We start from the raw sequence: 24,412 nt of genomic DNA, 5'->3' as shown, positions 1-24,412 counted from the left end.
ATAAATAACTATTAGAATACAACGTGACAATGCAAGAAAGCTACAAACTTATATATAAAATTCATTGGTCTGTTTGTTTATTTGTTTGTCTGTCCAGTTATGCATTTTGACACCCATGCAACGATTGGGATGAAACCATTGTGAGGTGGTTCACCTGGATCCTGGCCAGGTTTTAGAGGGGTTAGAGTCCCGTTTGGTGCTCCCGTTGGTGTACGTTCGGTAGAATTTTGACCCAGGGAGCCTGTTCTGGGCCTTCCACTGGATGGATTTGTATGAAAATTTCACAAAGGGGTGGCAATTGGCCTGTGATATCTTTTGGAGTAGTTGGGGTCCCGGTTAGACCACAGGGCAAAGTGCGCCGGGGAGAACTTTGACCCAGGGAGCCTATTCTAGGCCTTCCACTGGATGGATTTGGATGACATCACATAATAAAACTTAATAACTTGAAGATTTAAACCCCGGGTACTTCAGCTGGTATTTATACAATAAGTGAGAAACTTGTCTGTCTATCCTTTATGCACGGCCAGAGTTTTAGACCTAGCTCCACCAAATTTGGCATGGTGGTGTAGTTTGACCAGGATTAGGTTGTTTCTAAACTGGAACTTCATCAAGGCCACACACTGTCACACAATTCCTAAAAATGGGGACACTTAAATTACACAGGTTCCAGGGCTGGCTCCAGTAGAAATTGTCAGTTGCCAAAAACCTGTGTTTTTGGCAGACTGACTGAAGCTACAAAAGTATCTTTTTAACTTCAGTGTCAAACTATATCACTAAACTAAATCCAGAGTTAATCCTTTTTAAAGTGACCATTTATATTAGACAGCCCTCTGTGTTTGCATGCAAGGGTGTAACTAGAACTTTGTGGGCCACATAGTAAGATCTCAAAAGACCCCTCAGAGGTTAAAAAAACAAGTACATTTGCCCACACACAGAACCCATTCAGGTTATGACTCACAGTAGTACCCTTTATACACATTATGGCATGTAGTAGTAGCGTCTCTCATACATTATGCCACACAGTAATTCCCCTTACACTACACAGTAATGCCCCTTACACATTATACCACACAGTAATGTCCTTTACAGAATATGCCACATTGTAGTAGTGCCCCATATAACACATTTTTCCACACAATAGTAGTGCCCCTACACATGCCACACAGTAACATTATAACTTATAACATTATGCCACACAGTAAAGCCCCTTACACATTATAAGCCCACCCACCCACCAGCAACTCACCTCCCCTTGTCCTTCCAGCAGCCTCTCGCCTCCCCATGTGTGTCATCAGCAGCCAGCAGGTGTGGATTTGGTGCAGGGATAATTACAGCTGGCACACCGGCAGGCAGTGGTAAACATGAGTAGAAAGTGCTGGTGCAATTTGAATCTTGCACCGGTCTCAAGCTAGTCAGAGCTAAGCCGCCACTGCTGATTGGCTGCCAGTCCGCCAGCTCTGATTGCCTAATGACCTGTGGCACTGTCTTTCCATGTCTGGCTGTCGGTACATCAGCAGTGTTCAGCTGGCGGGTCGGCACTAAATCAGCACCGCTCACACCCAGGCTCCCATTAGTGGACCTGACTGGAGCGGCCCACATTGTGTGCGGAACTGGGTGCAGGGGGAACGGCGGGCCACAGAGGCAGCTCAGGGACCATAGCAGCCGCACCCTTTGCACCCACGGTAGTTACACCACTGTTTACATGTTTGTTAGCAAACAGTTGTGTCCTTTTCAGGATCAATGGAATGGGGTTGTAGACAAGGATAATGTAAACAAATAAAGGCTGCAGGTGTACTTCAGGGTCCAGTATTCATCCCGGGCAATCCCAGCTAGTATTGAATAAACTTGGAGTTATTCATGAGTGTACATAAATTTAATATATTGTACAGTATGTGGATTAGCCAGATATTTGTGACAAGTAGTAAGTATGTGGAAATATTTACCAGAGTGTATATCATGGAACAAATAGATATAGAATACATTAATACTTTCATATAGGGTTCTATTCAGTTGATGGTGTCCCAAACAACAACACAATCAGTGGTTGCGTTAACACACTGGGCCTGCTTCCTCACTGATCAGAACTGCAACAGCGTACGCAAATCGGTCGATGGTGCATACTGTGCATGCGTATCACTGCAGTGCGCTTGCAAGAGTTAGCATTGTAATTACTCTGCGATCACTCATGCAGAAAGAAAGCCATCGCAGAGTGAGTGACAAGATGTCAGCATTTGGGGGTGGTGACGTGAGTAGCGGAGAGATGCTGTTGCATGGGCGTGCATACATTAGCCACTGCAACGGCATACGCAGCTTGAGTACTCACTGCGTACAATGAGGTTAGCAACCTCTGCGTAAATTCAGACCTGCTGTAATTCTGAGTGAGGGGCCAATGTTCCCAATGTATACGCAGAACTGCAAGGTATTACAGATGTGAGATAGCGGTAGTGGGCGTCTCTATGCTGGCTGTGCTATCAGCCTAGGCCAGGGTTGCCCTGGAGAGGAGGATCTCTTTATTGGGGGGTCCCCAACTCCCCAGGGATCCCTGGCCTGGGCTGACTAGCAGTCAGGACTGATGCTGCGGCTGGGGGACCCGGTGAAATGGCTCCCCTGGCTGTGGCATCAGCCCCCCACTAGAAAGGGCCCAGAGCTGGTTTTAAAAATAGGGGGTACCTCACGCCAAATTTTTGCTCCCTATATTTAAAACCAGGTCTGGCCCTGCTGCCTGGTGCTGGTTCTTAAATTATGGTGGAATCCTACTTGTTTTGTTCCCCATAATTTTAAGAACCAGTACTGGCTGGCAAGTTCGGAGCTGGCTAAGCTTTAGGAAGGGGGCCCTATGTAATTTTTTTTTTTACATTTAGCCTTTTTTCCACAATTTGCAGGCAGAAACATATATGGATCACAGTGATCTGTGTATGTTTCTGCCAAACTCGCAGATCACAGGCAGGTGTATTTATTTCACGAGTTTTTACAGGAGAGCTTTTCCATCTCATGAGAGTTTAGAAACTCTCTGCTTGGTAAATTCATGAATCCTATCTTCACCAGTGAAAATGTTCTCGAGTTTTGCCGATGGTGAATTGAAGAGAGTTTGCTAACTCTATATTATTTTCCCCATAGCAAAAGAGATCTCTCTCCCGAGTTTGACATTAGTAAATTTGAGAGTGAAAAAAAATGCCCAAACTCTCCAGAGATTGCAAACTCTCCCAGACTCATTTCTTAGTAAATTTACACTCAGGTATCCTAAAAAGTAGTTTTAATGCTTACATATCCATTTCAGAGTCATGTCGACGTTTCAGTCAAAGCTGACCTTTATCAAGACAAGCATCCATGCATGAAAATGACAACCTTAGCATAACTGTCAATAGAACAGCATCAGATGCTGTTCTATTTACAGTTATGCTAAGGTTGTCATTTTGATGCATAGATGCTTGTCTTGATAAAGGTCAGCTTTGACTGAAACGTCGACATGACTCTGAAATGGATATGTAAGCATTAAAACTTATTTTGTGGATACGTTCTCTGGGGAGTGCCCCTTTTCTACCATCAATTGTGTTTATCTGGACCAGGGACTGGTTCCAAGTGAGGAGCACCCCATTATTTGACTGTCCTTTAAAGATGTGAGTGCGGATTTATGTGGCTAGACAGATGGATGGATAGATAGATAGATAGATAGATAAATCGAAGGTGCGGCACTTATAGCATAATAAAATGTTATATATATATATTAGTGTGTATGTTTTTTTTCTTTGTGGTCATGCCCAGTTCAGATTTTAATATTTTACCCTAAGCAAAATACCAACTGAGCATTAACTCCTATGGTTTGCAAAAATATACACACTCAATAGAGATGGGAAATTCAATTCAGGTCAAAATAGCCTTTGTTCTGGAATATAACATTTTTATGCTGTAGTACCTTTTAAAATTGGTTGAAAAATTACACTCCTGGAGAATGACAACTGCGTAGATAACAGCTTAACAAAATCTGGGCCTGATTCAGAGCCGCTCGTTCACTCTGAGCGATGTTCGCACAACTGCACATGCGTATGGGTCATAATGCGCATGCGCAAACCAGTCATTGCGGTCGGAAATCGTGCGGTCGTAAAACAGCGACTCGCTGCTAATTTGATTGACAGAATGTACTGTTTGTGGGTGGTAACAGGGAAAGGTGCTTGAAAACGGGGGAGAGGAGATCCGAACGCAGGCGTGCCTAACGGTCAAAAGGGCGTTTAATGGGAGTGCATAATTAGTAAAGGAGCGTCATCGACCATGTCACTTGGTTGTCTCTTAGCCTGAACTGCTCGCAGTGATAGCGGGAAGAAAATCCTACCACAAGCACTGCGAGCAGTTCAGATGCCTTTCGATGTTCCCAATTAATCTAATAAATACCGGAGATGACGTGTGATGCAAACGGCAAAGGGGCGTCTTTACAAAATAGCGAGTGCATTTTTCGGATGCTCGCTCAGACGTAATGGCGTCAACATACCGCAAAGAACAAGCGCTCAATTTAAATATCCGGACCCTTTTTTAGAATGAGCGTCCGCAAATAGCGTCCAGCTCTGAATCAGGCCCTCTGTTCTTAGTGCCAAAGCAGGGATCACTGTAGCCCTGTGCCGACCACCAGAGCCGTAGTTATACATTTTGGTGCCTTGTGCGAGAAAGTGTATTGGTGCCCCCCCATCTCTTTACTGTATATGTAGAACAGCACCACTGATAATGACTGCACGGGACCAAACACTCCCCACTCACATATACATGCTGACCACCACCACCGGACCGGTCACTTGCTGGACCTGCTGGAGTGTTTTGGCGCCATGCGGATGCCTACTGAGCACCCTAACAACTGTGGGAGTGACATCATGATGTCACTCCTGACCCAGCAGACAGTGTGGAACCGGGTCGAGAGGCAGACCGTGCATGACGAGTGATATGCAGGGGCGAGGCTGATGCTTCAATGGAAGAGCCGGGCGCAGTGCACCGTACTGTTATTAAAAATATATATATATATATGTATGTATAGCAGCAGGCACCCGGTGGATAGAGATTGAGGTGGGTGACTGGGCTGTTGAGCTCTGCACAGCGGCACTGCCTGCACAGCCCTGAGTCTCAGGGTCATTGCATTCTTGTACTTGTTTTAGTAATACTGTATTGCACAAGCACTGTACAGCACATGCACACACTGTACAACCATGGGCGCCGAGAGGGGGGGGAGCGGGTACAGTTTACCCAGGCCTGGGCTTGCTAGCGGGGCCTGGGTCCGGTGTCGTCGCCCCCCCCTCCCTCACAGCAGCTCAGCACACAGCTTGTGCTGGGCTGCAGTGTGAGACTGCTCGCAGCTGCTGCTACAGCTGGAACAGTCTCCTATGGCTGTGGGGGGAGCGACCCCACTGATCGCGCCCCTCCCCGCTTAGCACCGGGCTGGGCGGGCTTACAGCGCCCCCCTCCCCAGCGCACAGCCCCACTATGCGGCGCTGTAAAACTGATTTGTTTATGTCTTTTTTTAGCAAGAGGGCATGGCCACACCTCCCGTGATTAGGCCATGCCCCCTCCTTTACCGGGCCCCGGACAGGCTCTCTACGGCCCTGTGTACAGCACATATACATACACATTGTATAACACACACACAATATAACACACAGTATAGCACAAACTGTACAATACACTATATAACACAGTATAACTACACAACATTGGGCCGGAGCCAGGGGCGGGGCTATGTGATTGCATCATCGTGGCCCCGCCCCCTCTTCACAATGCCATAATATTCGGCATTGTGAAGCAGGGGGTGGGGCCACAATGACGCGATTCAGTGCAAATCGCGTCACCGCCCCCCCCGCTACGGGGGTTTCTAGTTTTTTCTGGGGGGAGGTCGGAAGGGTTGCAGGCTTCTGGGAGGCTTGCCTACCTTTCACGGGGGCCGGGAGCGGCACTCGAAAATCGTGAGGCTCCCGGCCAAATCAGGAGTGTAGGCAAGCCTGCTCTAAGCTCTATGGATGCAGCTGGAGACAGGGAGTTGCCGCGGACCCCGGTAATGGCGGAAGTGGGGTTTTACTTTATTAATGACATGCAGGGGCGAGGCTGCCACTTCAATGGGAGAGAATGCGGTGGGCGGCCAGTTCCGCCCTCAGAGCTGTTGCGCTCTGTGCAGCGGCACCAGCCGCACCACCCTAGCTACGGCCCTGCCGACCACACCCCCAAAACGTGACATGTGAGGGGACGAGACCATCAGCATGGGAAAGTACAGAGTGCTGCAGCTCTACACACCTCAGTAAAGTTTTATACAAATCATTATTAAATTAATTTTAATGTCATATCTTCATTTTAGCTTTGATCTAATAACCTACTTTATTTTTTGCTGTCTAAATTTGTCTAGCAATCAGTACAGTATTTCAAAACATGATATTGTCCATTTATACACACTTTATTAGCATTCTCCTCCCTATGCCCGCACCCTCACCCCTGGCCCAAGAGACATACACTCCCACCCTCTCTCCAGCCCCAGATACATACACTACCTACCCTACTATCACAACCCACCTCTCCGGCCCCAGGGACATACACTACCCCCAAGCCCTCTAGACGCAATCTTCCCTCCCAACCCAGGTTACATACAATGGTACTGCTGCTAACCTGGGCACCGCAGTGATCACAATAAACTACAGCGTCCAACACCTCTTGTACTAGGAGCTAAACGACGGAACACACATCGTTCTAGGGGGTGGAGCCAAGCATGTCAGCAAGTGCTGCAGACAGGTCAGTCTCCTGTGGGGGACTGGGGTAATGTGTTTTATGTGTTTTACTTTTTCCTGTTGGGGCCAATGTGTTTGTTTTTTTTCTCGTGGGTGCCAATGTGTATTATTTTTCTGTGGGTAGTGTACTTATTTAAATTTTTTGTCCCTGTGGGAGCCAATGTGTTTGTCTTTGTCTGTGGGGGCCAATGTGTTTTTTTTTTTATGTTGGTGGCCAAAGTGATTTATTTTTTTGTTGTGTGTGCCAGTGTTTTTTTCCCTGTGGATGCCAATGTTTTTGTTTTTTGTCTGTGGGAGCCGTTGCGTTTTATTTTTTCTTATGCCGTATTTTTAGTCTGAGCATGCGTCTACGTTGTACCTCACATTTGTATCGATTGTGTTTGCACAGATTTGCAGTAAAGATTTAGATGTACGAACCAAGAAGTGTATTAGGAATGTGTTGGGTGTTCCTAGACGATTACAAGGGGTTGGCTAATCAATCACAGATATAGCTCAGTATGGGCGGGTTATTGGAGTGACATGGGCATGTTGCTGATACTGTTTGCGTATAGAGATGCTGAAATGCTCACATTGCAGGCCATACTATGATGTATGATTTGCACCTAGCATTGGGCTGTTGAAAGTTTCAGTGGTATGACCGATGGACAAAGCATGTTTGCAGTGTCTGTAGAAACTGACAGTGGGTTTCTCAGTCCTTGGATGCATGGATGTACACCAGGGAAGGGCATTGTAGTGGTATTAGCATAAAGTTGCCAACGTAACAGCAGCAAAAGACACCAGGAAGGCCGCAACTGTATCCAACTCAGAATCAGGCCCTTGAGGGATCCGGCCCCCCTCAACAGACCACACCCCCTAAAAAGACTCCGCCCCCCATTAGGGCTGCTTCCATTAAATTTCCCGGGCTGGTTTTTCATCCAAATCTGCCCCTGCATACTGTCGTAATAAATGTTTAATAAATAGGTTCCTAACTGTTCTAAAATTATGAGAGGGAAAGACACGGGTCTTGGCTCATTTAGTTATGCCATTGCATTTAAACATGTGAGGAATGGAATATGGAAATGCCAGAATTTTATATACTATGTTCTCTCTCCTTTCTGCAAAGTAAGAGCAAAGAAAATTCTCGGAACCAGTCAGGAATAAATTAAATAAATAAAGGTCACTTGTGTACTTTACAGACTCATTGCAGAGAGAACCCAATGAATTTTTTAAATGGTACTTGTGTACTTTACGTACACAAGGACCGAAAGTTGTCCCCACCTAAAGAAGAAAGTTGTCCCCTCGCGGGCTTGCTGCACTTGCCATGCTTAAGGCTTGGTGGCTTGCTACGCTCGCCACAAGGTTATATTGCACTTCAATGCCCACTTGGATGGTAGGGAATGACACTGGACATTGGGAATGACGCCGGACACTGGCTGATGACGTCAAGATCCTCTCCGTGAAGGGGCTTTAGACAGTACCATGATTAATAATCATTACCATGATTGATAATAATAATGAGTGTAGGATATTTGGGTTCTCTCTGCAATGAGTCCGTAAAGTACACAAGTACCAAATAAAGTGTGTGTGTGTGTATATATATATATATATATATATATATATATATATTAGGGGTGTGCACCGGCCACTTTTCGTGTTTTGTGTTTTGGTTTTGGATCTGGATCTTTCTTCGTGTTTTGGATCTGGATTGGTTTTGCCAAAACCACCCTTCCGTGTTTTGGGTTCTGGGTTTTGTGTTTTGGATCTGTATTTTTTTGAAAAAAAGCATAAAAACAGCTAAAATCACAGAATTTGTAGGTTTTTCTGCTCCTATGCTATTATTAACCTCAATAACCTTAATTTCCACTCATTTCCAGTCTATTCTGAACACCTCACACCTCACAATAGTGTTTTTATGTCCAAAAGGTTGCACCGAGGTAGCTGGATGACTGCTAAGCGACACGAGTGGGCGGCACAAACACGTGACCCATCTAGGCGTGAAACTGCAGTGGCAGACAGGATGGCAGTTTGAAAAACTAGGCCCCAAACTGTACATAATGCAAAGAAAAAAAAGAGGTGCAAGATGGAATTGTCCTTGGGCCCTCCCACCCACCCTTATGTTGTACAAACAGGACATGCACACTTTAACAAACCAATCAATTCAGCGCCAGGGTCTGCCACACGACTGTGGCTGAAATGATTGGTTCGTTTGGGCCCCCACAAAACAAGCTGGCAATTAATCTGTCCCTGCACAAACTGGCTCTACGGAGGCAAGATGTCATCCTCATCCACCGATTCCTCACCCTCTTCAGTGTGTACATCCTCATCCTCACAGAGTATTAATTCGTCCCCGCTGGAACCACAGGTCCCTCTGTACGTTCTGGAGGCTGGTCTCCCTGGAAGAGTTGATAAATCATTTTATGAACATCATCTTCTCCACATTTTTTGGAAGCAACCTCCTACGCCTTTCGCTGACAAGGTTCCCGGCTGCACTAAACACTCTTTCGGAGTACACACTGGAGGGGGGGCAGCTCAGGTAAAATAGAGCCAGTTTGTACAGGGACCTCCAAATTGCTTCTTTTTCCTGCCAGTACAGGTACGGACTGTCTGACATGCCTACTTGGATGCTGTCACCGATGTAATCCTTTAAGAGACAGACGCACGCTTGTCGCTGCTGCTTTGAGGATGCAAGTGCGGCTACAGCCCACACAATTCACAAAGACAGAAAAAAGAAGAATATTTTTATTGTTTGTGTAGCACACTTTGAAGGTTACACCACCCTTTAACAGACAGACGCACGCTTGTCGCTGCTTTGAGGATGCAGGTGGAATCTAGACGGGATTTGGAACCGGGGACACACTACCTCCATCAATTGTCTAAATCCCACTGCACTAATGGCGGATACCGGACGCACGTCTAACACCAACATAGCAGTCAAGGCCTCAGTTATACGTTTTGCTTCAGGATGACTGCTGTCGTACTTCATCCTCATCGCTAGGGACTGTTGGAGGGTCAATTGTTTAGTAAAAGTAGTGTTGTTCCTACTTCCTCTCTGGGATGATGAACAACTCCCAGCAGCAGCAACAGCACTAGGAGGAAGTGGTTCTTGATCTTTCCCTATTTTATTTTTATCAGAGAAAGTTTGGTCCTCCATTTATGTTATATTGATATATACGTGCGGCTAAAGCGCACACAAACACAGAAAATATTTTTTTATTTTTGCTGGAGAGTAGTGCACTTTGTGGGTTACACCACCCTTTAAGAAATGAGCCAGACGGCTCTTTACTTATGGGACACAGGCGCACGGTTGGCGCTGCTCCTTTGTTGATGCATGTACAGCAACAGTGCACACAAGTCACAAACACAGAAAATATTTATTTTTTTTTGGTTTGGAGTGTACTTTGGGGGTTACAGCTCCCTTTAACGGTCAAGCCAGCCGGCCCTTTACTTATGACACAGGCGCACGCTTGGCACTACTTTGTTGATGTACATGCGGCTTCTGCGCACACAATTCACAAACACAGAAAATATATATTTTTTTGGTTTGGACTGGAGTGTACTTTGGGGGTTACAGCACCCTTTAACGGTCAAGCCAGCCGGCCCTTTACTTATGACACAGGCGCACGCTTGGCACTACTTTGTTGATGCACGTGCGGCTACTGCGCACACAATTCACAAACACAGAAAATATATATTTTTTTGGTTTGGACTGGAGTGTACTTTGGGGGTTACAGCACCCTTTAATGGTCAAGCCAGCCGGCCCTTTACTTATGACACAGGAGCACGCTTGGCACTACTTTGTTGATGCACGTGCGGCTACTGCGCACACAATTCACAAACACAGAAAATATATATTTTTTTGGTTTGGACTGGAGTGTACTTTGGGGGTTACAGCACCCTTTAACGGTCAAGCCAGCCGGCCCTTTACTTATGACACAGGAGCACGCTTGGCACTACTTTGTTGATGCACGTGCGGCTACTGCGCACACAATTCACAAACACAGAAAATATATATTTTTTTGGTTTGGACTGGAGTGTACTTTGGGGGTTACAGCACCCTTTAACGGTCAAGCCAGCCGGCCCTTTCCTTATGACACAGACGCACGCTTGGCACTACTTTGTTGATGCACGTGCGGCTACTGCGCACACAATTCACAAACACAGAAAATAATTTTTTTTTTTGTTTGGACTGGAGTGTACTTTGGGGGTTACAGCACCCTTTAACGGTCAAGCCAGCCGGCTCTTTACTTATGACACAGGCGCACGCTTGGCACTACTTTGTTGATGCTCGTGCGGCTACTGCGCACACAATTCACAAACACAGAAAATATTTTTTTATTTGGTTTGGAGTGTACTTTGGGGGTTACAGCACCCTTTAACGGTCAAGCCAGCCGGCCCTTTACTTATGACACAGGCGCACGCTTGGCACTACTTTGTTGATGCACGTGTGGCTACTGCGCACACAATTCACAAACACAGAAAATATTTTTTTATTTGGTTTGGACTGGAGTGTACTTTGGGGGTTACAGCACCCTTTAACGGTCAAGCCAGCCGGCCCTTTCCTTATGACACAGACGCACGCTTGGCACTACTTTGTTGATGCACGTGCGGCTACTGCGCACACAATTCACAAACACAGAAAATAATTTTTTTTTTTGTTTGGACTGGAGTGTACTTTGGGGGTTACAGCACCCTTTAACGGTCAAGCCAGCCGGCCCTTTCTTATGACACAGGCGCACGCTTGGCACTACTTTGTTGATGCACGTGCGGCTACTGCGCACACAATTCACAAACACAGAAAATAATTTTTTTTTTGGTTTGGACTGGAGTGTACTTTGGGTGTTACAGCACCCTTTAACGGTCAAGCCAGCCGGCCCTTTACTTATGACACAGGCGCACGCTTGGCACTACTTTGTTGATGCACGTGCGGCTACTGCGCACACAATTCACAAACACAGAAAATAATTTTCTTTTTTGTTTGGACTGGAGTGTACTTTGGGGGTTACAGCACCCTTTAACGGTCAAGCCAGCCGGCCCTTTCTTATGACACAGGCGCACGCTTGGCACTACTTTGTTGATGCACGTGCGGCTACTGCGCACACAATTCACAAACACAGAAAATAATTTTTTTTTTGGTTTGGACTGGAGTGTACTTTGGGTGTTACAGCACCCTTTAACGGTCAAGCCAGCCGGCCCTTTACTTATGACACAGGCGCACGCTTGGCACTACTTTGTTGATGCACGTGCGGCTACTGCGCACACAATTCACAAACACAGAAAATATTTTTTTTTTGGTTTGGACTGGAGTGTACTTTGGGGGTTACAGCACCCTTTAACGGTCAAGCCAGCCGGCCCTTTACTTATGACACAGGCGCACGCTTGGCACTACTTTGTTGATGCACGTGTGGCTACTGCGCACACAATTCACAAACACAGAAAATAATTTTTTTTTTAGTTTGGACTGGAGTGTACTTTGGGGGTTACAGCACCCTTTAACGGTCAAGCCAGCTGGCCCTTTATTTATGACACAGGTGCACGCTTGGCACTACTTTGTTGATGCACGTGCGGCTACTGCGCACACAATTCACAAACACAGAAAATATATTATTTTTTTAGCACTTGGGGGAGCACCCCTGATGGACAGAGCACCCCCTGGACAACACTACAGCACCCCTTTAGGACTGGGACACTGCACAGGACTTTGGAGTGGACACAGCCCCTATGGAGAACTGACTGCACAACACAGTCCAGCCAGCCCCTGTGGACTTTGAAGTAGTGGACACAGCCCCTATTAACAACAGCAGCACAGCACAACACAGCCAGCCCCTATGGACTTTGAAGTAGTGGACAACAGCAGCACTACACTACACTACACAGCCCAGCTAGCCCTAACTCCCACCCTCCCTCTTCACTGTCCACAGCCGAGTGAGAAAATGGCGCCGACGCGGGTACCTTATATAGGATCCAAAACCCGCGAGACTCGGAAGGCGGGATGATGACGTTTTGCCTCGATTTCAGATCCGAGTCAGGCGGGAAAAGTCGAGCCTGACTCGGATCGGACTCGGATCGGGGGGGCTCGGGGGGGTTCGGATTTCAGAAATCCGAACCCGCTCACCCTTAATATATATATATATATATATATATATATATATATATATATATATATATATATAAAATAAGGATACTTATATTAAGGCTGAATCGAACAAATTGAATTTTCCCATAGAGAATTCCGGAAAGGGGAAGCATGGTGTTTAAAAGGCTACACCTAAAAAGCTATTGAACGTACTGAGCTGAAATTTTGCATGGGTGGGTAGAACTGTCTCTCGGTGCTACTTGCCAAATTTCAGGGCAAAAAAATAAAAAAAATAGGATTTGAGAGTAATCTAAATTTCCAACTGTTAGTTTTTTCTGCCACTTTCAGTTAGGACCACTTTGCTGCTGTAGTCTATGTGGGATTTTTGGGAATACATAAATCAGGGTAGAGGGCAAATTTAGACTTGGGGTTTGTTTTGTTAGGTAGCTATTGTTCCAGGGTAGGTGCTCTTGGGGTTCAGGTAAATTAGAAAGTTACAGTTTTTAAACTATTACCTCACAAATCCCCCATTATATAGATAGGGAACTTCAACTTGTTGCATAGCTTCAGTAGGTGGCCTCCAGCAGGGGGTGTACTGTGGCGTCACTTGGGTGCACAAAGATGGCTGACCTTTGCAATTGTTAGCTACAGTGGGACCCAGCCAAGGTAGCGGCACGTTAACGGCATATGGAAACCGGCATAGTTAGCAGCGGCGGGAGTACGGGTATTAGCGGAGGTGGTGTGGGTGTAAGCGGCAGCATTAAGACCCGGGGGCGTTGTGGGTGGCTGGACCCAGCGGTTGTGTGGGTGTTGGTGGCAAGACCCGGTGGTGGTGCTGTGTTTGCGGCAGGCCTGGATCCGAGAGGATACAGTTCCCTGCCAACCATTCTGAGTTCATCAGCGCCATTTTTGAAATTTACACAAGATCAATCGTGCGCGATCTAATGATTTTGCATATTCATTAAAACATGTGCAATAGCAGAGAGATGCAGGCTCGGATCAAGGAGATCCGTAATGCCTGCATCTGTGTGTAAAAAAAATAAATAAACACAGATGCATGGATGGGATCAGTGAGATCCGTTTGTGCTGCTGTGTTTAAAAAAATTAACCCAGTGTAAAAATAGGGAAAAAAAACATTGTGGCCCCCCCAAAAGTACAACCAGCCCCAGGCTTTGGAGACCCAGTACTGGTTGTGCTGAATACAGGGTACAAATGATGTAGGGGTTCCCTGTATTAAGCACAACCAGCACTGGGCTTTTCAGAACCAGCCCTGGTTGCCAAAATACAGGGGACAAATGACGTAGGGGTTCCCTGTATTTAGCGCAACCATCACTGGACTCTGAGCCGGTCTTGGTTCTAGAAATACAGGAAAAAAAATGTGTAGGGTACCCCTGTAATTTCCATAACCAGCACAGGACATTTTCTAGCAGGGGGTTAATGCCACAGCCTGGGGAGACCTTTCACTGGGTCTCCCAGCCAAAGCATGACCCTTGACCACTAGTTAGCCCAGGATGGGGATCCCTGGGGAGCTTGGGTCCCCACCAATAAAGGGGTCCCACTCTCCAGGGCACCCCAGGCCTAGGCTGATAGCCTGGGGCTATCTCCGGCACCCCTGGAGTGGTGGGTACCAGGTTGATTATGTAAAGTGTGGTGCGATTGAAAGAGTTAAAAATATTGTCTCTTGTTGTGGAACTACAGTTCCCAGCAAGCCTTCCCCTGCATGCTGGTACTTGGAGAGCCACATGTACCTTAAATATATCTTATTGTGGTTTAAATTACATTTTTTATTATGGAATGAATTTAGTCTGAAGCACTTTATTGATGTATCTTTATTGATGATTGTTATTAGAGTCTATTAAATTATTTTTTAACCAAAATACAGGCACTTTTTTGCATGTTATTTATGACTATAGATGTCAGCAGGCCCTCAATGTCTGGGCATGCTGGCATTTATTGTTCCACAATTGTCATCATGCTGGGGAAAGCTGGGAAGGCCGTAGGCCATCTGTAAAGAATATTATTTTTTAACTATTTATTAACCATTACCTCCACGCCTACTGCCCAGGGGTGTGGGGAAGAGCCCTGGGATGAAAGCTTTGGAAGTGTGGAGAAGACTCTGAAGGGTAGCGGGGACCCCATATTTTGGGAGGTGTCCTGACTTTCTAAGAGATTCCAGCCCTGGGCTGACCAGTTTGGGGCTGGTTAACATGGTAGGGAGACCCAGTGCTCTGTGTCTCCATGCTATAGCATCAGCCACTAGCTGGCTCAGCCCAGTACTGGTTATTAGAAAATAGTGGAACCTCACACCATTTTTTCCCTTTATTTTCCAATACCAGCCCAGGCTGAGCAGTCCAGAGCTGGTTATGATGACCCCATCCATATTACTTATATTTAACTATTTAGCTTCTTCTAGCATTGTGGCTCTCAAAGACATCTATGCTGCCGAGTGTTAGGAGCATTAGAGCCGTTGGTTAGTTTTTAGAAGCCAATAGCTTTTTGCAGCAGCTGTGTTATTTTATTTTGACTGTCGACATATTGACCTTATGGCTGTTGACATTAAAACTGTGTACATTTTGACTGTCTAGGTGTTAACCGTCAACATTTATTTATTCAATTGTTAACATTTTGACCGTTTCTAAATTTTAACTGTCGATCTTATGACCCTGTCAACCTTATAGCCAAGTCGACATTTTGGATGTCGACATTTTGACCATGTCAACATTTTCCGTCGATATTATGGTGTCTACATTTTGATTGTCTAGGTTTTCACCATCTATATCTTGACTACATCCTGAAAATAACACTTAAGAAAACAACCACTGTTGTAATTTGTTTAAAGGTTTAATTATTTGTTGTGAATGTGGTCGCTGACTGTATAGGGATGAAACTGGTCTGACAACCAGTCACACCAGTCTGAGACCTACTTTTCTCATCTAAATAGGTTTCCTTTATGTTCTGTGCTTTGTTCAGCTGCAAGCTGTATGTTATGTTTTGGCTAAACATGTTGATATAATAAGCACTTAATTCAACTCAAATGTGCCTAGTGCCTCGAATAAATTTTTACAAAGAGACCTTGCACTTTAGAATTGTTGATTTCGGTACAGTTTCATGTATGAATTGACTGGTTAAAATGTGAAATTACAAAATTGAATAAATAATTAAATAAATAAATAGACTGTACCTTGGTTGCTCATTTTCAACCAAATATATACTGATATATATTATACTGTAAACATTTGTTGTGCTATCCATTGCAGTTATCTGCAGTTGGTTTATTAAGACAGGTCAGTAAGGATCCATAACAAATCACTATGGTTTATAATTTGCATTAATGCAAATATTTGCTTGCCCAGATAGAGATAATGATGGTGGAAACTAGGGGTGAGCGGGTTCGGATTTCTGAAATCCGAACCCCCCCCGAGCCCCCCGATCCGAGGCCGATCCGAGTCAGGCTCGACTTTTCCCGCCTGACTCGGATCTGAAATTGAGGCAAAACGTCATCATCCCGCCTTCCGGGTCTCGCGGGTTTTGGCGTCGGCGCCATTTTCTCACTCGGCTGTGGACAGTGAAGAGGGAGGGTGGGAGTTAGGGCTGACTGGGCTGTGTAGTGTAGTGTAGTGTAGTGTAGTGTAGTGCAGAGTAGTGTTGTGCTGTGCTGTGCTGTGCTGTGCTGCGCTGTGCTGCTGTTGTCCATAGGGGCTGTGTCCACTACTTCAAAGTCCATAGGGGCTGGCTGTGTTGTGCTGTGCTGCTGTTGTTAATAGGGGCTGTGTCCACTACTTCAAAGTCCATAGGGGCTGGCTGGACTGTGTTGTGCAGTCAGTTCTCCATAGGGGCTGTGTCCACTCCAAAGTCCTGTGCAGTGTCCCAGTCCTAAAGGGGTGCTGTAGTGTTGTCCAGGGGGTGCTCTGTCCATCAGGGGTGCTTCCCCCAAGTGCTAAAAAAATAATATTTTTTCTGTGTTTGTGAATTGTGTGCGCAGTAGCCGCACGTGCATCAACAAAGTAGTGCCAAGCGTGCGCCTGTGTCATAAGTAAAGGGCCGGCTGGCTTGACCATTAAAGGGTGCTGTAACCCCCAAAGTACACTCCAAACCAAATAAAAAAATATTTTCTGTGTTTGTGAATTGTGTGCGCAGTAGCCACACGTGCATCAACAAAGTAGTGCCAAGCGTGCGCCTGTGTCATAAGTAAAGGGCCGGCTTGCTTGACCGTTAAAGGGTGCTGTAACCCCCAAAGTACACTCCAAACCAAATAAAAAAATATTTTCTGTGTTTGTGAATTGTGTGCGCAGTAGCCACACGTGCATCAACAAAGTAGTGCCAAGCGTGCGCCTGTGTCATAAGTAAAGGGCCGGCTGGCTTGACCGTTAAAGGGTGCTGTAACCCCCAAAGTACACTCCAAACCAAATAAAAAAATATTTTCTGTGTTTGTGAATAGTGTGCGCAGTAGCCACACGTGCATCAACAAAGTAGTGCCAAGCGTGCGCCTGTGTCATAAGTAAAGGGCCAGCTGGCTTGACCATTAAAGGGTGCTGTAACCCCCAAAGTACACTCCAAACCAAATAAAAAAATATTTTCTGTGTTTGTGAATTGTGTGCGCAGTAGCCGCACGTGCATCAACAAAGTAGTGCCAAGCGTGCGCCTGTGTCATAAGTAAAGGGCCGGCTGGCTTGACCGTTAAAGGGTGCTGTAATCCCCAAAGTACACTCCAAACCAAATAAAAAAATATTTTCTGTGTTTGTGAATTGTGTGCGCAGTAGCCACACGTGCATCAACAAAGTAGTGCCAAGCGTGCGCCTGTGTCATAAGTAAAGGGCCGGCTGGCTTGACCGTTAAAGGGTGCTGTAACCCCCAAAGTACACTCCAAACCAAATAAAAAAATATTTTCTGTGTTTGTGAATTGTGTGCGCAGTAGCCGCACGAGCATCAACAAAGTAGTGCCAAGCGTGCGCCTGTGTCATAAGTAAAGAGCCGGCTGGCTTGACCATTAAAGGGTGCTGTAACCCCCAAAGTACACTCCAGTCCAAACCAAATAAAAAAATATTTTCTATGTTTGTGAATTGTGTGCGCAGTAGCCACACGTGCATCAACAAAGTAGTGCCAAGCGTGCGCCTGTGTCATAAGTAAAGGGCCGGCTGGCTTGACCGTTAACGGGTGCTGTAACCCCCAAAGTACACTCCAAACCAAATAAAAAAATATTTTCTGTGTTTGTGAATTGTGTGCGCAGTAGCCGCACGTGCATCAACAAAGTAGTGCCAAGCGTGCTCCTGTGTCATAAGTAAAGGGCCGGCTGGCTTGACCGTTAAAGGGTGCTGTAACCCCCAAAGTGCACTCCAAACCAAATAAAAAAATATTTTCTGTGTTTGTGAATTGTGTGCGCATTATCTACACGTGCATCAACAAAGGAGCAGCGCCAAGCGTGCGCCTGTGTCCCATAAGTAAAGAGCCGGCTGGCTCATTTCTTAAAGGGTGGTGTAACCCACAAAGTGCACTACTCTCCAGCAAAAATAGAAAAATATTTTCTGTTTGTGTGCGCCTTAGCCGCACGTATATATCAAATCGATTTAACATAAATGGAGGACCAAACTTTCTCCGATAAAAATAAAATGGAGAAAGATCAAGAACCACTTCCTCCTAGTGCTGAAGCTGCTGCCACTAGTCATGATATAGACGATAACATGCCATCAACGTCGTCTGCCAAGACCGATGCCCAATGTCATAGTAGAGGGCACATACAATCCCAAATGGCAAAGTTCAGGAAAATGACCTTGAAAAAAACATTTAAATCATCTGAAGAGAAATGTAAACTTGCCAATATGCCATTTACGACACGGACTGGCAAGGAATGGCTAAGGTCTTTCCCTATGTTCATGACTAGTGGTTCAGCTTCACATGACGATGGAAGCCCTCCTCCCACTAAAAAAATCAAAAGAGTTAAGCTGGCAAAAGCACAGCGAAGAACTGTGCGTTCTAAGAAGATATCACAAATCTCCCAAGGAGAGTCCAAGTGTGGTGGTGGTTGCGATGCCTGACCTTCCCAGCACTGGACGGGAAGAGGTGGCTCTTTCCACCATTTGCACGCCCCCTGCAAGTGCTGAAAGGAGCACCAACAGTCCACTTGCTGATATGCAAATTGAAGATGTCACTGTTGAAGTACAACAGAATGAGGATACTGGTGTAGCTGGCGCTGAGGAGGAAGTTGGCGAGGAGGATTCTGATGGTGATGTGGTTGGTTTAAATCAGGCTCCGGGGGAGACAGTTGTTGTCCGTGGGATGAAAAAGCCCATCACGGTCATGCCTGGGCAGAAGACCAAACATTCCACCTCTTTGGTCTGGCAATATTTCTATCCAAATCCGGACAACAACTGTCTTGCCATATGTACCATATGTAAAGGTGAAATAAGTAGGGGCAGGGACGTTAACCACCTAGGAACATCCTCCCTTATACGGCACCTGCAGCGCGTTCATAAAAAGTTACTGTCAAGTTCAGAAACTTTGGCTAAGACCGTAAGCAGTCCAGGGACACCTAAATCCCGTTGTCCTGTTGTATCCAAGCCTGCAAACCACACCGTCAACTCCCTCCTTGTCAATTTCCTCCTTAGTCAGGATCGGAAGTAGTCCCGCAGGCCATGTCACTGGCATGACTGACTCTCCTATCCGGGATTCCTCCGGAGGATCCTGCATTGCTACGCCTCCTGCTGCTGCCGCTGCTGCTGTTGCTGCTGCTGGGAGTCGTTCATCATCCCAGAGAGGAAGTAGGAACACCACTACTTTTACTAAACAATTGATCCTCCAACAGTCCTTAGCGAGGAGGATGAAGTACGACAGCAGTCATCCTGAAGCAAAACGTATAACTGAGGCCTTGACTGCTATGTTGGTGTTAGAGGTGCGTCTGGTATCCGCCATTAGTGCAGTGGGATTTAGACAATTGATGGAGGTAGTGTGTCCCCGGTTCCAAATCCCGTCTAGATTCCACTTCACTAGGCAGGCGATACCGAGACTGTACAGAAACGTCAGAAAAAGTGTCCTCAGTGTCCTGAAAAATGCCGTTGTACCCAATGTCCACTTAACCACGGACATGTGGACAAGTGGAACAGGGCAGACTAAGGACTATATGACTGACAGCCCACTGGGTAGATGTATCACCTTACGCAGCAACAGCAGCAGCGTCACCAGTAGCAGCATCTCAGAAACGCCAGCTCGTTCCAAGGCAGGCTACGCTGTGTATCACCGGTTTCAGTAAGAGGCACACCTCCGACAACCTCTTCGAGAAACTGAGGGAAATCATCGCCCAGTGGCTTACCCCACTTAGACTCTCCTGGGGATTTGTGATATCTGACAACACCACCAATATTGTGCGGGCATTACATCTGGGCAAATTCCAGCACGTCCCATGTTTTGCTCACACAATAAACTTGGTGGTGCAGAATTTTCTGAAAAGTGACAGTGGCGTGCAGGAGACGCTTTGGGTGGCCCGAAAAATTTCTGGCCACTTTCGCCATTCAGCGACTGCGTGCCGAAGACTGGAGCGCCAGCAAACACTCTTGAACCTGCCCCGCCATCACCTGAAGCAAGAGGTTGTGACGCGGTGGAACTCAACCCTCTATATGCTTCAGAGGATGGAGGAGCAGCAAAAGGCCATACAAGCCTATACATCCACCTATGACATAGGCAAAGGAGGGGGTATGCACCTGACTCAAGCGCAGTGGAGAATGATTTCCGTGTTGTGCAAAGTTCTCCAGCCCTTCGAACTTGCCACACGTGAAGTCAGTTCAGACACTGCCAGCTTGAGTCAGGTCATTCCCCTCATCAGGCTTTTGCAGAAGCAGCTGGAGAAAGTGAAGGAGGAGCTAAGATGGAGCGATTCCGCTCGGCATGTGGGACTTGTGGATGAAGCCCTTCATTCGCTTTGCCAGGATTCCAGGGTGGTCAATCTGTTGAAATCAGACCACTACATTTTGGCCACCGTGCTCGATCCTAGGTTTAAAGCATATGTGGTGTCTCTCTTTCCGGCCGACACAAGCCTGCAGAGGTGCAAAGACCTGCTGGTGAACACACTGTCAGCTGAAGCGGAACGTGACACGTCAACAGCTCCTTCTTCATTTTCTCCCTCAACTGGGGCTGCCAGGAAAAAACTTAGCTGTCCTAAGCAACCCGCTGGCGGTGATGCAGGGCAGGCAGGACCAAGTTTGGACATCTGGTCCGGACTGAAGGACCTGGCAACAATTTCTGACATGTCTACTGTCACTACATATGATACTGTCACCATTGACAGAATGGTGGAGGATTACATTGGTGACAGCATCCAAGTAGGCATGTCAGACAGTCCATACCTGTACTGGCAGGAAAAAGAGGCAATTTGGAGGCCCCTGTACAAACTGGCTCTATTTTACCTGAGTTGCCCCCCCTCCAGTGTGTACTACGAAAGAGTGTTTAGTGCTGCCGGGAACCTTGTCAGCGAAAGGCGTAGGAGGTTGCTTCCACAAAATGTGGAGAAGATGATGTTCATCAAAATGAATTATCAACTCTTCCAGGGAGACCAGCCTCCAGAACGTACAGAGGGACCTGTGGTGGTGGGTTCCAGTGGGGACAAGTTAATACTCTGTGAGGATGAGGATGTACACAACACTGAAGAGGGTGAGGAATCGGTGGATGAGGAGGATGAGAACGACATCTTGCCTCTGTAGAGCCAGTTTGTGCAGGGACAGATTAATTGCCAGCTTGTTTTGTGGGGGCCCAAACGAACCAATCATTTCAGCCACAGTTGTGTGGCAGACCCTGGCTCTGAAATTATTGCTTTGTTAAAGTGGGCATGTCCTGTTTAAACAACATAAGGGTGGGTGGGAGGGCCCAAGGACAATTCCATCTTGCACCTCTTTTTTTTCTTTGCATTATGTACAGTTTGGGGCCTAGTTTTTCAAACTGCCATCCTGTCTGCCACTGCAGTGTCACTCCTAGATGGGTCACGTGTTTGTGCCGCCCACTCGTGTCGCTTAGCATAGTCATCCAGCTACCTCGGTGCAACCTTTTGGACATAAAAACACTATTGTGAGGTGTGAGGTGTTCAGAATAGACTGGAAATTAGTGGAAATTAAGGTTATTGAGGTTAATAATAGCATAGGAGCAGAAAAACCAACACATTCTGTGATTTTAGCTGTTTTTATGCTTTTTTAAAAAAAAATACAGATCCAAAACACAAAACCCAGAACCCAAAACACGGAAGGGTTGTTTTGGCAAAACCAATCCAGATCCAAAACACGAAGAAAGATCCAGATCCAAAACCAAAACACAAAACACGAAAAGGGGCCGGTGCACACCCCTAGTGGAAACTAAACATGTCACTTCTAGGTGCAGCATACTGCCACTTTGCAATCACCTCCTGAATTAACTCTAGTTTTACATTTTCTCATAAAGTACAGCTTGCGTTTCAGTAGCTTTATTTCTGTCTTAAATAATTAATGATGGTGATGAACATAAAGAAGGTCTTTACCTTACATTCTGTTTTGGTTGATGTACAGTACTGAAAAAGCACATTACTATATAATGTATATCTCCTTCTATAGGGAGAATAATGCTGTGAGTCCTTCCTGGCAACAGTGATGTAGATGTACCCTTTCTATCTTAATATAACTGAATTCATTATAAATTCATGCTGCATAAACTCATTTATGCAGATGATTGTATTCATGTACATTGCCTACAGTCAGCAAGGAGTGCACCCATCTACTACATTCCATTCCGTGCGTGTTTCAAAATCAGTTGCATAAGACATAAATGCAAAAGTTGGTATTTTCAAAAAAGAAAGTTAGTTTTATTTACACCTCATAACAAATTATAAATTATATTATATATTATGATCTACATATTTGATAATCACTCAGTGTTACTTTTTCCTCTGGATGTTTTCTACTTTCATGATAATATAAGCAATAGCAGCCAACATGCATCAATTCTTACCTTTTTTAAGTTTCGATGACCAATGATGCTGAAGAGGAGACAAAATGTGAACACTAAGATCAGATAATATTTATATTTTAGTGGCAAGTTCATTATGCCTGCAGGAGAGACAGAGATAAAAGAATGAGATTTTAGTATGTTTGGTCTGCATATCTCTCTAATAAAACTAGTTTGCAAAAGAAAAAATCAAGTATCTATTGTAAAATATTTTTGTAATTTCAGAACTCTGGAGGCATACTCACAGCACTGCTGTTTCCAGTCATCAACACAGTTTGCAGCTGAACAAAGTACAGTACATAAAGGGAACCTATTTAAATAAGAAAAGTAGGTCTCAGACTGGTCTGACTGGTTGTCAGACCAGTTTCATCCCTACACAGTCAGCCACCATATTCACAACAATAATTAAACCTTTAAAAAAATTACAACAGTGGTTGTTTTCTTAGGTGTTATTTTCAGGATGAGTCAAAGATATAGATGGTCAAAACTTAGACAATCAAAATGCAGACACCATAATGTCGACGGAAAACGTTGACATGGTCAAAATGTCGACATCCAAAATCTGGAAATGGCTATAAGGGTGACAGGGTCAAAAGATCGACAGTTAAAATTTAGAAACAGTCAAAATGTTGACATTAAATAAATAAATGTTGACGTTAAAACCTAGACAGTCAAAATGTAGACAGTTAAAATGTCAACAGCCATAAAGTCAAAATGTCGACTGTCAAAATAAAATTACACAGCTGCTGCAAAAAGCTATTCGCTGCTAAAAACTAACCAACGGCTCTGATGCTCCTTACACTCGGCAGCGTAGATGTCTTTGAGAGCCACAATGCTAGAAGAAGCTTAATAGTTAAATGTAAGTAATATGGATGGGGTCATCATAACCAGCTCCGGACTGCTCAGCCTGGGCTGGTATTGGAAAATCAAGGGAAAAAATGGTGTGAGGTTCCACTATTTTCTAATAACCAGTACTGGGCTGAGCCAGCTAGTGGCTGATGCTATAGCATGGAGACACACAGCACTGGGTCTCCCTGCCATGTTAACCAGCCCCAAACTGGTCAGCACAGGGGTGGAGTCCCTTAGAAAGTCAGGACACCTCCCAAAATATTGGGTCTCTGCTCCCGAGGGATAACCAGTATATTTCTTACCCTTCAGAGTATTCTCTGCTTTTCTGAAGCTTTCATCCCAGGGCTCTTTCCCACACCGCTGGGCAGTAGGCATGGAGGTAATTGTTAATGAATAGTTAAAAAATAATAATCTTTACAGATGGCCTACAGTCTTCCCAGCTTTCCCCAGCATGATTACACTTGCCCCCATTCACACAGCAAAAGGGGTGCAGGGAAGAACCCCGGGCTTCAGAACAAGCCTGGGGTTTCAGGAGAGGGGGGACTCCTTTTTTTGGGAGTCCCCACCTCCCCTGAGATCCCTGTCTTGCCCTGACTGGCTTGGGGTGAGAATGCTTTGGCCCTGGAGACCCAGTAATAGAGTCTCCTGGCTTTGGCATTACACCCCGGTCAGTTTAGGTCCAGTGCTGAATTTAATTATATGGGGACCCCTATGCATTTTTCCCCCCTCAATTTAAAACCAGCTCTGTCCCTGCAGCCTGGTGCTGGTTCTTAAATTATGGTGGAACCCTACTCGTTTTGTTCCCCATAAT

General features: G+C 45.7%; 1 protein-coding gene across 1 annotated transcript in view; it reads right to left on the bottom strand.

Annotated features, from left to right (window-relative positions):
* The window catches only part of LOC148508933 (NXPE family member 4-like), a 180,163-nt gene extending 156,187 nt beyond the window's left edge, over positions 1–23,976 (bottom strand). The window contains exons 1-4 of the mRNA XM_088443792.1: positions 23,904–23,976; positions 23,531–23,597; positions 22,998–23,062; positions 22,756–22,853 (exon numbers count right to left, since the gene is read on the bottom strand). Of these exons, the coding sequence (XP_088299918.1) occupies positions 22,756–22,853; positions 22,998–23,062; positions 23,531–23,597; positions 23,904–23,976 (303 nt within the window). The remainder of the gene's footprint in view (positions 1–22,755; positions 22,854–22,997; positions 23,063–23,530; positions 23,598–23,903) is intronic.
* Between the last annotated feature and the right edge of the window lie 436 nt (positions 23,977–24,412).

The sequence above is a fragment of the Taudactylus pleione genome, unplaced genomic scaffold (assembly GCF_031769625.1).
Source record: "Taudactylus pleione unplaced genomic scaffold, aTauple2 ptg000334l, whole genome shotgun sequence".
Taxonomy (NCBI): domain Eukaryota; kingdom Metazoa; phylum Chordata; class Amphibia; order Anura; family Myobatrachidae; genus Taudactylus; species Taudactylus pleione.
Note: the sequence above shows the minus strand (reverse complement) of the source record. Positions and strands in the feature narration are given on the sequence as shown.